General features: G+C 41.2%; 1 protein-coding gene across 7 annotated transcripts in view; it reads left to right on the forward strand.

Annotated features, from left to right (window-relative positions):
• The window catches only part of klf12b (Kruppel-like factor 12b), a 113897-nt gene that overhangs the window by 20120 nt on the left and 79795 nt on the right, over positions 1–13982 (forward strand). For 2 of the 7 annotated variants that reach the window (XM_029125846.2, XM_034286708.1), the window contains exon 2: positions 9281–9452. The exons of 2 other annotated variants lie outside the window; for them this stretch is intronic. Coding sequence is in view for 2 of the 5 variants with exons in the window: in XM_034286706.1 (XP_034142597.1) it covers positions 9502–9562 (61 nt within the window). In the remaining 3 variants the exon portion in view is untranslated. 3 more of the 7 variants (XM_034286706.1, XM_034286707.1, XM_029125847.2) reach the window with 2 other exon arrangements.

A 13982-nucleotide genomic window follows, 5' to 3' on the forward strand; every position in this document is an offset into this window, starting at 1 on the left:
TTTTGTAAATATTAGATTATATCTTTTCATGTTACAACAATGAAGAAATGACACTTTGCTACAATGTAAAGTAGTGAGTGTACAGCTTGTATAACAGTGTAAATAGGCTGTTCCTTCAAAATAACTCATCACACAACCATTAATGTCTAAACCGCTGGCAACAAAAGTTAGTACACCCCTAAGTGAAAATGTCCATATCTCCAGTGGCCACTCCAGAACCTTCAAATATTTCTGCTGTAACCACTGGAGGGTCAACTTGGACTTGCTTAGGGTCATTGTTGTTAGGGTCAAGTCCAAGAGTGTCCCATGTACAGCTTTCGTGCAGAAGAATGCAAATTATTTTCTGAATACATGCTGCATTCATCTTGCCATACATTTTCACAAGATTCCCGTGCCTTTAGAGCTCACACACCCCCAAAACACCAGTGAGCCACCACCCTGCTTCACAGTGGGGATGGTATTCTGTTCACTATATGCCTTGCTGACCCATGTCCAAACATAGCGCTTATGGTTGTGACCATGAAGCTCTATTTTGGTCTCGTCACTCCAAATTACAGTGTGTGAGGCATGTCAAGGTGTTGTTTGGGATATTTTAGCCAAGCTTTTTTGTAGAATTAGCACAGTAAAGGCTTCTTTCTGGCAACTAGACAATTTTTGTCATATTGTGCTCCTTGAAACCACCACACTGTCTTTTTCCAGAGCAGCCTGTATTTCTCCTGAGGTTTTTTTCTTTGTATCCTGAAGAATTCTTATGTCAGTTTTGGCTGAAATCTTTCTTGGTCTACCTGACCTTGGCTTGGTATCAAGATCCCTGAATTTTCCACTTCTTAATAAGTGATTGAACACTACTGACTAGCATTTGCAATATCTTTTTGGATATCTTTTTATATCCTTTTCCATCTTTGTAAAGTTCCATTACCTTGTTACGCAGGTCTTGTGACAGTTCTTTTCTGCTCCCCATGGCTCAGTATCTAGCCTGCTCAGTACATCCACATGAGTGCTAACAAACTAATTGATTATTTATGCACAGACACTAATTGCAATTTAAAAAGCCAGAGGTGTGGGAAATTCACCTTTAATTGTCATTTTCACCTGTGTTTGTCTCCTTGTGTGTCTGTAACAAGGCCAAACATTCAAGGGTATGTAAACTTTTGATCAATCAATCAATCAAATATATAAAGCCCTTTTTACAACAGCAGTTGTCACTAAGTGCTTTACAGAGACACCTGGTCTTAAACCCCAAGGAGCAAACTACAGTAGTGTTGAATTTCAGTGGCTAGGAAAAACTCCCTAAGAAGGCCGAATTTTAGGAAGAAACCTAGAAAGGACCCAGGCTTAGAGGGGTGACCAGTCCTCTTCTGGCTGTGCCAGGTGAGATATTAAGAGTCCAATTGGAGTAATTAATTAATTTCTCTGGGCTAAATCCAGAGGCTATTTGATTTTAGACTAGGTCAGAAGTATGACCAGGTGGACAAGGACAGGGACAGCAACGGGCCCCCCAAACCAGGTAATCCGCAGCTGTGGACCAGGACCTCATCTCCTCCTAAAATTTAAAACTGGTGCATTCCTCATAAAAAAAGTGCATTCCTCATATCCCCCAGCACAATAATATAGCAGCGTAACACCTTGGAACTGAGATGGGGGGGTCCGGCAACACTGTGGCCCTACCCGGGGGAGGCCCCGGACAGGGCCCAACAGGCAGGAAATCAACCAAAGGGACACCCACCAACCGCAACCCTCCTGAATGAGCCAGCAGCGTACAGCCCAATTGCACAAGTGCGCAACAAAGAGTCAACAACAAGCCAGTGACTCTTCCCCCGAAATGCATTGGAGGGAGGGCATCCCAGTGGCGACGAGAGCCCACCTGGCAAGACGGCAAGGGTGGACAGTATCAAGCCTACTGGTCACCTTCACGGCCCCGGGCCAGGCCACACCTAATTATAAACCATGCTGTAGAGATGAGTTTTTAGTAGACACTTGAAAGTTCCAAAGGGACATCAACCAACTGCAACCACCCTGAAATCAGTACAGAGTATTGCCAGCAGAGTTCACCCCAATTGCACAACAGGCGCAACGAAGAGAAAACAAGCCACTGACTCTGCCCCTGAATGGCATTGGAGAGAGGGCACCCCAGTGGTGATGAGAGCCCACCTGGCAAGACAGCAAGGGTGGACAGTACTAAGCCTTTCCGTTCACCTTCATACCCCTGGGCCAGAATGCACTTAATCATAGACCATGCTGACGAGATGAGTCATTAGTAGACACCTGAAAGTTTGCACTGAGTTTGCATTTCTAACCTTAATTGGCAGATCATTCCACAGTAGTGGAGCTCTATGAGAAAAGGCCCTGCCGCCAGCTATTTGTTTAGAAATTCGAGGTACAATTAAAAGACCTGCATCTTGCGATCGTAGGTTACGTGTAGGTATGTATGGCTGGATCATTTCAGCAAGGTAAGTAGGAGCAAGTCCATGTATTGATTTATAGGTTAAGAGTAAAACCTTATCAGCCCTAACCCTAACAGACAGCCAGTGTAAGGACGCTAGGACAGGAGTAATGTGTTCAAACAGTCTAGTCTAGAAGTAGCGAAAGCATTTTTCTGCATCAGTTTTTGATAGAAAGTTTCTAATTTTTGCAATGTTTCGAAGATGAAAATAAACAACTCTTGAGACATATTTTATATGTTCATCAAAGGAGAGGTCAGGGCCAAGGGTAACGCCAAGGTTTTTTACAGTTTTTTGGGATACGACCATGCAGCCGTCGAGGTTCACAGTGAAATCTGCTAACAATGCTCTTTGTTTTTTGGGTCCTAACAAGAGCATTTCTGTTTTCCTTGAGTTTAAGGGCACTTCCTAATATCTGAAACGCATGCTTCCAAAGTAGCTAATTTAGGGGCTTCTCCATGCTATATAACTGTGTGTCAGCAGCACAACAGTGAAAATTTACATTGTGATTTCGGATTACATCGCCCAGAGGCAGCATATATAGTGAGAACAATAATGGGCCCAGAACCGAGCCTTGAGGAACACCAAAGCATACCTTTGACTTGAACAATGCAGTTCGAGAGTTCAGCCATTTGATCAGGGCCATTTGGGTGATTTCTGTTATCATAATGATTTAAAAAGGAGACAAATAACTAAGTGATATTGAATGGCTTCATATGATCACTATCCTTAAATGTTTTTTGTTTCTTTGCATGATCAGTCATATTTTCTAAATCAATGCCAAAATTTCACAATTTCTGCCAGCGTATGCAAACTTGTGAGCACAACTGTATATTATTGTGGATAAAAATATATAAGTAAACAGACATGCATTTTTGTTGAAGAAAATATACACTACTGTTCAAAAGTTTGGGGTCACTTAGAAATGTTTCTCTATTTAAAATAATATCAAATTGATCAGAAATACAGTGCAGACATTAATGCTGTAAATGATTATAGTAGTAAAGTAGTATTGTAGGAATATCTACATAGGCGTACAAGAGGCCTATTATCATCAACCATCAGTCCTGTGTTCCAATGGCACATTGTGTTTGCTAATCCAAGTTCATAATTTTAAAAGGCTTATAACAAATTCTTAAATTATCTAATTGATCATTAGAAAACTGTTGCAATTATGTTAGCACAGCTGAAAACTGTTGTGCTGATTAAACTTGAACTTTGATTGAAGTTGAACGAAAGAAGCAATAAAACTGGCCCACATGAGCAATTGTGGGTTTAATTACAGGCTCAAAATGGCCAGAAACAGGCAACTTTCTTCTGAAATCCGTCAGTCTTTTCTTGTTCTGAGGAATGAAGGCTATTCCATGTAAGAAATTGCCAAGAAACTCAAGATCACATACAACACTGTGTACTTCTTCTTTCACAGAACAGCGCAAACTGGCTGTAACCAGAAAAGAAAGAGGAATGGGAGGGCCCGGTGCACAACTCAGCAAGAGGACAAATACATTAGTGTCCAGTTTGAGAAAGAGATGCCTCACAAGTCCTCAACTGGCAGCTTCATTAAATAGAACCCACAAAACACCTATCTCAAAATCAACAGTGAAGTGAACTTTGGGATGCTGGTCTTCTAGGCAGAGTTGCAAAGAAAAATACGTATCTCAACCTAGCCAAAAGAAAGGATTAAGATGGGAAAAAGTCCGCAGACACTGGACAGAGGAAGAAAAAAAGTGTTATGACAGACAAATCTAAGTTTGAAGTGTTTGGATCACAATGAAGAACATTTGTGAGCCAAATTAAAAGATGCTGGCTTAATGCCATCTGTCAAGCATGATGCAGGCGATGTGATGGTCTGGGGGTGCTTTGGTGGTGGTAAAGTGGGAGATTTGTACAGGGTAAAAGGGATCTTGAAGAAGGAAGGCCATCACTCCATTTTGCAACTCCATGCCATATCCTGTGGAAGACGCTTTATTGAAGCCAATTTCCTCCTACAACAAGGCAATGACACAAAGTACAGCTCCAAACTACACAAGAACGATTAGGGAAGAAACAGTCAGCTGGTACTCTATCTATAATGGAGTGGCCAGCACAGTCACCAGATCTCAACCCTATTGAGCTGTTGTGGGAGGGGCTTGACCGTATGCTACGTAAGAAGTGCCCATCAAGCCAATCTTATATATTTAAACAAAATGGAAGTGTCAAAAACAGCATTAATTATTTTTTTTGGACTGCTAGTTATTTTTCAATTGGAGTTAATTAGATATTTTCATTTGATTTTGATCTCTTGCTTTCTTTCTCTAGCTCTTACACACACTTGTGCGGGCACACTCACACACACACACACACACACACTTCCCTTCCTCTCCATCTCCCCCTCTCTGTTCTATCCCATTCCCATGTGTTTCCCCCCACTGGCCCATGGCAGCAGGTCCAGTCTCTGTGACACAGATGCACAAGATTGCTCTGGGCGCTCGACATGGGAACAAAGCATTGGCGGGGCCGAGTAGGCCCGTCTGTTTGAGAGCGAGAGAGAGATAGAAAAAGGATAGAGAAAAAGAGAGAGAAAAGAGGACTGTGTGTTTGTATGTGCACTCCTCTCCTGAAAATATAAGCAGATAAAACAAGAACGCAGAGGAGAGAAAAACACTTGTGCTTTTTTGGTTTAAGCAATATCATTCTATTCTATTTCCAGAAAAAATGAATAGTTTAGGTCCAATGTGTATTTTTACACCTGTTCTAGGTGCCAGAGAACCCATTGTTCATGTCCAAGTTACTAAATGTTCCCTGTGTTTTGAACTTCAAAAATATCAATGTTTTATTTACTACACACGTCCGTGCAGACTATACCCCAATTACCCTGAATAAAAAAATTGACCTTTGTAAACAAGCAGGTGATTAGCAATGAACGATTGCTTATTAAATTTAACAGATCATAGACTAATTCATTTCACCCTGACACAATACCACTGGCTTTGCACTGGAATAGATTAAATTCTAATGAAAATAGTTTCAGTTGCTCAATAAAGGGACTGGAATAGCCGGGTTAAGGATCACACGAACGCTCATAGAATCACTGTGTGCGTTAATGTGCATTTGTTTCCTAATGCACCCTTTCGCTCATGATTGGGCCTTTGCATGTATGCATAAGTGTGTGTGTCGATATGAATATTGGGTCAGTTTGGGTTCCTAAAGGTCAGGGATTTCTTCTGAGGCCTGTCACCTTCTATTGATCCACTAGTCGTCCTGTTTTGCTGTGTCTCACTGGCCCTTATCCCTCCACGCCAGCCAATTGGCTCAGTCAGCATTGCGCTGATAGCCATCAGGGAGTTAGAAGTGGAGATAGAGGGAGGAGGAGGTTAGTGGTGGGATATTAGGTGCAGGATTGGATGGAGGCCTCAGTTGGACATACAGTCTGAACTGCTAAGATATAACCACAGCAAAACAGTAAAACAGAAACGCATGGACTCACAGACACGCACATAGAGACAAACACACATGCAGTGGATATCAAAAGTCTACACACCCCTGTGAAAATGCCAAGTTTTTGTGATGTAAAAGAATGAGACAAATATAAATCATGTCAGAACATTTTACACTTGTGACCTATAATGTGATCAATTCAATTGAAAACAAAATAAATCTTCAAAGGGGAAAAACAAAAAATAAAAACCTTACAATAACCTGGTTGTATGTGTGCACACCCTCTTATAACTGTGGAAGTGGCTGTGTTCAGAATTTACCAATCACATTCAAACTCATGTTAAATAGAAGTCATTAAACACCTGCCATCATTTAAAGTGACTCTGATTAATCACAAAAAGTTCAGCTGTTCTAATAGGATTTTCCTGTCATTTTCTTAGTTGCATCTCAGAGCAAAAGCCATGGTCTGCAGAGAGCTTCCGAAGCATCAGAGGAATCACATTTTTGAAAGATATCAGTCAGGAGAAGGGTACAAAATAATTTCCAAAGCATTAGATAGACCATGGAACACAGTGAAGACAGTCTTCATCAAGTGGAGAAAGTATGGCACAACAGAGACATTACCAAGAACTGGACGTCCCTCCAAAATTGATGAAAAGACAAGAAGAAAACTGGTCAGGGAGGCTTCCAAGAGGCTTACTGCAACATAAAAGGAACTGCAGGAATGTCTGGAAAGTACTGGCTGTGTGCTACATGTGACAACAATCTCCCGTATTCTTCATATAAATGGGCTATGGGGTAGGGTGGCAAGACTGCAGCCTTTTCTTACAAAGAAAAACATCCAAGCCTGGTTGAAGTTTGCATAAACAAACATCAAGTCTCCCAAAAGCATGTGGGAAAATGTGTTACAGTCTGATGAAACCAAGGTTGAACTTAACTCCAAAAGGTATGTTTGGCGCAGAAACAACACTGCACATAAACCAAAGAACACTATACCCATAGTGAAGCATGGTGGTGGCAGCATCATGCTTTGGGGCTGTATTTCTTCAACTGGAACACAGGCCTTAGTCAGGGTTGAGGGAATTATGAACAGTTCCAAATACCAGGCAATTTTGGCACAAAACCTTCAGGCGTCCATTAGAACGCTGAAGATGAAGAGGAAGTTCACCTTTCAGCATGACAACAACCCAAAGCACACATCTAAATCCACAAAAGCATGGCTTCACCAGAAGAAGATTCGTGTTTTGGAATGGCCCAGCCATAGCCCAGACCTGAATCCAATTGAACATCTGTAGGGTGATCTGAAGAGGGCTGTGCACAAGAGATGTCTTCGCAATCTGACAGCTTTGGAGCACTTTTGCAAAGAAGAGTGGGCAAATATTGCCACTTCAAGATATTCCATGCTAATAGACTCCTACCCAAAAAGCCTGAGTGCTGTAATAAAATCAAAAGGTTTTTCAACAAAGTATTAGTTTAAGGGTGTGCACACTTACGCAACCAGGTTATTGTGAGTTTTTATTGTTTTATTTTTCCCCCTCAGAGATTTCAATTGAATTGTTCACATAATAGGTCACATTAAAGGTGGGAAACGTTCTGACATGATTTATCTTTGTCTAATACTTTTACATCACAAGGACTTGGCATTTTAACAGGGGTGTGTAGACTTTTTATATCCACTGTACAAAACCTCTGATTCTCAAATAAACACTCTCAGACACACACACTCATACAAAACCTCTGACGCACACAAAAACACTATCAATATCTCTCTCAGAACAACAGACAGACACACACACCCTTTCACTCACCCATCCGCTTCAATTTCCTTTCTTTATGGGTGGGGGTGTAGGATTGGCCTATTTCTAGACTGGTTCCTGTCTTGGTATTTGAGGAGAGAGGGTGTAGATGCCTCAACATTCCATATCCCACAGACCACCTCAACCACCCCCAACAGTGCCTCCCTCCCAGTCTTTCTCACACCTGGGATGGTCATTTCAGAGCGGAGCAGGGCAAATGAAAAGATGATCTTAATCTCCTCTCCATTTTCTCTGTCTCCATCTCTCCCTCTCTCTTTCCATCTTTCCCACACACAGAGCCATATACTGCTGATGGAAAGAACAGCACTGGCTTACATAGTCTGGAGAAAAAACCTAAATCCATTGTGTGTGTGCGTGTATATATATAGCTGCTATTGTCCTTATAAGGCAAGGTTCCAAATTGTAACCATTTTAGTCACAATCCTTGATTACAGTGTGTTAGATTTTGATGTATTGGTCAAATGCTGCAAGTTTTAACTGGTTTCATCTTTTTGGGGATGGCTAAAACTCTGATATTCTATCTTATGTTAAAGTAACAGGATGCTTTTACATTGATATGTTTCGATGCATCACAATCCATTATAGCAAGAGTCTGAAAATATATCTTCCAATTAATCAATACCGGTTACCAATGTTGTTTGACATTATGACCTGCAATTGTATTCACTTTTTAAATATAAATATACGTTCTGTGTGTTATATTTTAGCAATTTGTTTGTGTAACAAATGAAATATGTAAAATATTATCAGAATTGGTTGTGCCTATGATAGTACAGTGCATATTTAAGAGAGACAGAGAGAGAAAGAGAGAGAGAGTGTCATTCCATTTGCTCATTACTCAGTGCTTACTCTGCTGTTTTCTGGATGGTCATTACATAAATGACCATTGTCCTGCTTTGGCCATTGATTTGCTATGGGTAGCTGCTTCTGAACAGTTCATCAAGGTAACTGATCTGAGAACACTGGATTAGCCTAAAGACAGTCACTTTGAAAAGATACCATAAAAAACACATGATACTGTAGAAATAATAGAAAATTGTTTTCCATAATGAAAGAAAATAAGAGGAGTGTTGATTCAGAAGAATTAATAATAAGTCCAAAATAATCTAATAATTCTAAGTTAGAAGTCTTACCTAGACTTCTAAGTATCGGCCATTGTATTTGAATGGTGACAGTCTTATCAATGGAAACTTTCACAGATTCTCAAGCGCTTACTGTCAACCATAGGTTTCTTACTGTATGCAAGTATCATTACAGATTCAGTGCCAACAATATTCAAGTTGAACTGTAAATAATGAATACAATAAAATAGATGACCTCTGTTCTGATGGTCTTACATTATATCAAATAAAATAACATTAATCTGTAAAATTGTAAAATTGAACAATATATTTTGAAATATCAATCAGAAAATACCATTTTTGACAGCATCATTCTACTTCGTAGAATATAATCACTGGAATTCATTATGAATTTGATACAGTGTGGTGTCAAACCTTGAAAAAAAGCTACGGTTTTAGACGGTGGTGTTTGTCTGTGAGGTGGTCATTTAGAAGGTGAGGAAAAAACTCTCACTTCTCTCTCCTTTTCTCTCCATATGACTAGAGGCAGGAGTGAGGCTCCACCCATGGTTGCCATGGCAACGCTATCTGTGGCCACCAAGACCTAAAGCCGAAGGACATCCTGGACAACAATACAATAGGTCCACAGCCAGGAGTACCTGGGGGACTCAGATACACAGACACACACAAACACAAACAGAGCTCTACAGCCAGAGGTAGCTGGAGGATTCAGACCTGCTGAAGATAACTGCACACTAGATACACATGACAGAAAATACACCTTCACAAAAACACAAGAGAAAATACCTACAACACTTCACAACCTGTAAGCAAAAGCTACAGTGCTACATATTCTTAGTGTGACTTAAACATTTATTAATGGAAATAATTGAAGTCCAGTTCAAACCCTACCAAAAAGGTTTTCAGCCAAGTATACTCTCATCTCAACAGAGTGCTTTCCATTGGAGTGCTGAGTGGAGACTTGCGCCACACATCCTGTTACCACTGCCAGAAGTGGAGTGTAACTGAGATGTTTAGAGTGTATTTGCTTTGCTTGCATTCCTCCTTGTACTCCTTGTTAAAATAATAAGGGGAGTGGGTTACCTCAGGTCAAACTCAGCCTGGAGAGAAGGAACATGCATTGTTGTCATCGGGTCCTTCTGAGGAACTGTTTTGAAGGCACAGTCGATGCTTGACGCTACAAAGGCTAAGTGAGTTGTTTTGACTCAAACTCATTGGACACATCTCTGTGCCATTTTTAAATCCAGTAGTTGATTGAATAGCCAGTTGCTCTGGGAGGTGTATGTGGGGTAGAGGAAAGAATGATTGGTAACATGGATGTATGTAAGATCTGCTCTGAAGGAAGAAATTAATGTAATAAATGTCCAACGCTTAAGAGATAAGGTTAGGGTTAGATAAGGGTTAAGGTTAGAGTTCAGGATCAGTAAAAAGGCACTGACCCTGGTCCTCTGCATTCAGCCTTTTTCAAATGCAAGCTCTGCCCTCTGTTTAAAATGCAAGTTGAGTCACAAAAACCTCTCATTTCACAAAAACCTCTTATAATCTTCTGAATAAACTGTACCTTTTTTACTACATCATAGTACATTTTCACTTTATTAGGAAGATTAAATGACAATCAATGTTTGTCACTGCATACATTTCTGAGAAATTGCATTACAACATTTGCATCTGTGCCCTAGTATCATTAGATTTGTGTTGTCCAATGCTAGCCTATCACATCAAAATAATTACTGCTCTACTGCAAAAGGAAAGTTGTCATAATGTTTCCTCTAGACAACTGTGTCTCCAAGACCTATAAATTAAGTCTCATAATATTTTTTTAAGAATGTGCAATGAGTTTTGTTTAGGACATTCAAACAGTTCATAAGTACTAGACATTAGTTGAATCACACGCATGCACAGACGTGTGTACAGACAGGCATACACACTGAATGTACAGCTTCTTTGTATTGTCACTTTGGATGAAACTCACCCGTCAATGTCAGCAAAACAAAGGAGATGATTGTTGACTTTAGGAAGCAGAGGAGGGAACATGCCCTAATCCACATCAACAGGACTGCAGTAGAGAGTCAGCAGTTTTAAGTTCCTCATATGCTGCCGTGGACTTGTCATGAACCATCAACACCATTAATGTCGTCGAGAGGGACCAACAGGACTCAACTCCTGAATGCAAATAAAGAAGTTTGGCGTGCCACCATGGGTCCTCTCCTAATATTTCCCTTGCACCTTCAAGAGTGTCTTAACAAGCTGTGTCATGCTCTGTTATGAGAACTGATCCGCCATGCTCTGTTATGAGAACGGATACAGCACAACTTAAATAACAAATACATATATTATTTCACACTCATTTTGATAACTGGATTGTATGCTCATGGTGTATTGGCAACCATGAGCATACAAGAGCTTTTACCCTTAAGAGAACCGTTTAGAGTCACCAGGGCCAGATGGCATTCCAGGCCGTGTCCTCAGGGGGTACACCGACCAGCTAGTGGAGGTTTTCACTTCTATATTCAACCTCTCCCTGACTTTGTCTGTAGTCCCCACCTGCTTCAAACAAACCACCATTGTCCCTGTACCAAAGAAACCTTCCATCACCTGCCTGAATGACTATCGCCCTGTAGCTCTGAACTCTATCATCATGAAGTGCTTTGAGCGGCTGGTCAGAACCCAGATCTGCTCTTCCTGACACCTGGGACCCCTTTCAATTTGCATAACGACCCAATAGATCTACAGACGATGCCATTGCTTTGACGACACACTGCCTTCTCCCACCTGGAAAAAGGCAACACATACGTGAGGATGCTGTTTGTGGACTACAACTTAGCATTCAACACCATTGTGCCCGCTAAGCTTGTTCCTAAGCTCAGGACCCTGGGACTCAACACTTCCCTTTGCAATTGGCTTCTGGACTTCCTTACAGACAGACCCCCGGTGGTGAGAATGGGCAACCTCACCTCCTCTGCACTGACCCTAAGCCACAGAGCCCCCCAGGGCTGTGTACTCTGTCCCCTCCTGTACTCCCTGTTGTACTCCCTGGCTGTGTTGCCACTCCTTAGTTGCCCCATCTTCAATGCTCTTACTGAGGGAAGGTCAAGATCTGGCGATACATGGCACCATCCATCCTCCCCTCAATACGGTGCAGTCGTCCTGTCCCCTTTGCAGAAAAGCATCCCCAAAGAATGATGTTTCCACCTCCATGCTTCACGGTTGGGATGGTGTTTTTGGGGTTGTACTCATCCTTCTTCTTCCTCCCAACACGGCGAGTGGAGTTTAGACCAAAAAGCTCTATTTATGTCTTATCAGACCACATGACCTTCTCCCATTCCTACTCTGGATCATCCAGATGGTCATTGGCAAACTTCAGATGGGCCTGGACATGCGCTGGCTTGAGCAGGGGGACCTTGCATGCGCTGCAGGATTTTAATCCATGACGGCGTAGTGTGTTACTAAAGGTTTTCTTTGAGACTGTGGTCCCAGCTCTCTCCAGGTCATTGACTAGGTCCTGCTGTGTAGTTCTGGGCTGATCCCTCACCTTCCTCATGATCATTGATGCCCCACGAGGTGAGATCTTGCATGGAGCCCCAGACCGAGGGAGATTGAGCGTCATCTTGAACTTATTCAATTTTCTAATAATTGCGCCAACAGTTGCTGCCTTCTCACCAAGCTGCTTGCCTATTGTCCTGTAGCCCATCCCAGCCTTGTGCAGGTCTACAATTTTATCTCTGATGTCCTTACACAGCTCTTGGCCATTGTGGAGCGGTTGGAGTCTGTTTGATTGAGTGTGTGGACAGGTCTTTTATACAGGTAACAAGTTCAAACAGGTGCAGTTAATACAGGTAATGAGTGAAGAACAGGAGGGCTTCTTAAAGAAAAACTAACAAGTCTGTGAGAGACGGAATTCTTACTGGTTGGTCGGTTATCAAATACTAATGTCATGCAATAAAATGCAAATTAATTATTTAAAAATCATACAATGTGATTTTCTGGATTTTTGTTTCAGATTCCGTCTCTCACAGTTAAAGTGTACCTTTGATAAAAATTACAGACCTCTACAGGCTTTGTAAGTAGGAAAACCTGCAAAATCGGCAGTGTATCAAATACTTGTTCTCCCCACTGTATATTACACTATTCTTGGCTGCAGATCCACTTAAATTTAACATTTACATTATTGAAAATGGGAACTGTTTCAACAGATAGTATTACAGATCACTGGCAAGGTAGGAGAATGCAGTGGCTGTTGGATTCAAGCTACTGGTTTCGGGCTGTGAACAAACTTTCTGTCTTAACTACTTGGCATCATTAGCAACTGCTAGGTAGTAGTGCTACATTATTGGTAATTGCCTCTGGTCATCCCCATCAAAGTCTACCAGCGCTTGGGGGTGTGATTACAGAACACTTTTTCTTCAGCTCCAGCACCTGCTGAATAGATGGAAATTTGCTTATTCAGTTTTCAATCCCAACAGTAAGACTGTCACCTTCTTCACAGAAACAAAACAGTCACAATTTGCTTGGTTGTTGTTTTTTAAACTCAACACTAAAACTTTTGAAAAACAAATGAAGGCTCAGGTGCTCAAACATGAGTAGAAGTACAGTCAGTGTGTTTGAAGTGTGTGTCATGTCTGGATAGAGTAGGCAATTAGAAGTGAGTTGAAGAATGTTGTTTGCATAGATACAACAATGTTAGTCCTGGTCCTGGAACACAAGGACAGAGGCAGAGAAATATTAGGGGTTGGGAGTAAGACAGAAAGTAGAGTGATAGAGAATGGGAATGGCAGAATGACATAACAGAAATGAGTGAGAGACAAGATGAAGACATGTTCACAATGTAAGTAATCCAAACACACTAAAATACACCCTGCTGCATTCCAGGTGTTTGTGAATATACAAGTGAGAGTGAAACACAAGGTTTTGTATTTTGATTAACTGAATTAGTAAAAAAAAAATAGTCAGATAGCTTTCATGTAGCAGAGCTAGTTACTTTCTAGCCACCACTAGCCAACTTACTACTAGCCTTGCTAAATAGATGAGTGGAGCAGAGAGATTACATGGTTGTCTGGCTAGGTAATGTCTGGCTGCTATTATGAATAGAGATGAGATGATCACAAACTAATGAAATAATAAAAAAATACTATACAAATCTGAAATATTTAACTGATGTCAATACATGGTGGTTAAGTGTGATAGGCATTGCAGTAATGGGCACAACCAACTACACAAATCACTTA

Source organism: Esox lucius, chromosome 16 (assembly GCF_011004845.1).
Source record: "Esox lucius isolate fEsoLuc1 chromosome 16, fEsoLuc1.pri, whole genome shotgun sequence".
Classification (NCBI taxonomy): domain Eukaryota; kingdom Metazoa; phylum Chordata; class Actinopteri; order Esociformes; family Esocidae; genus Esox; species Esox lucius.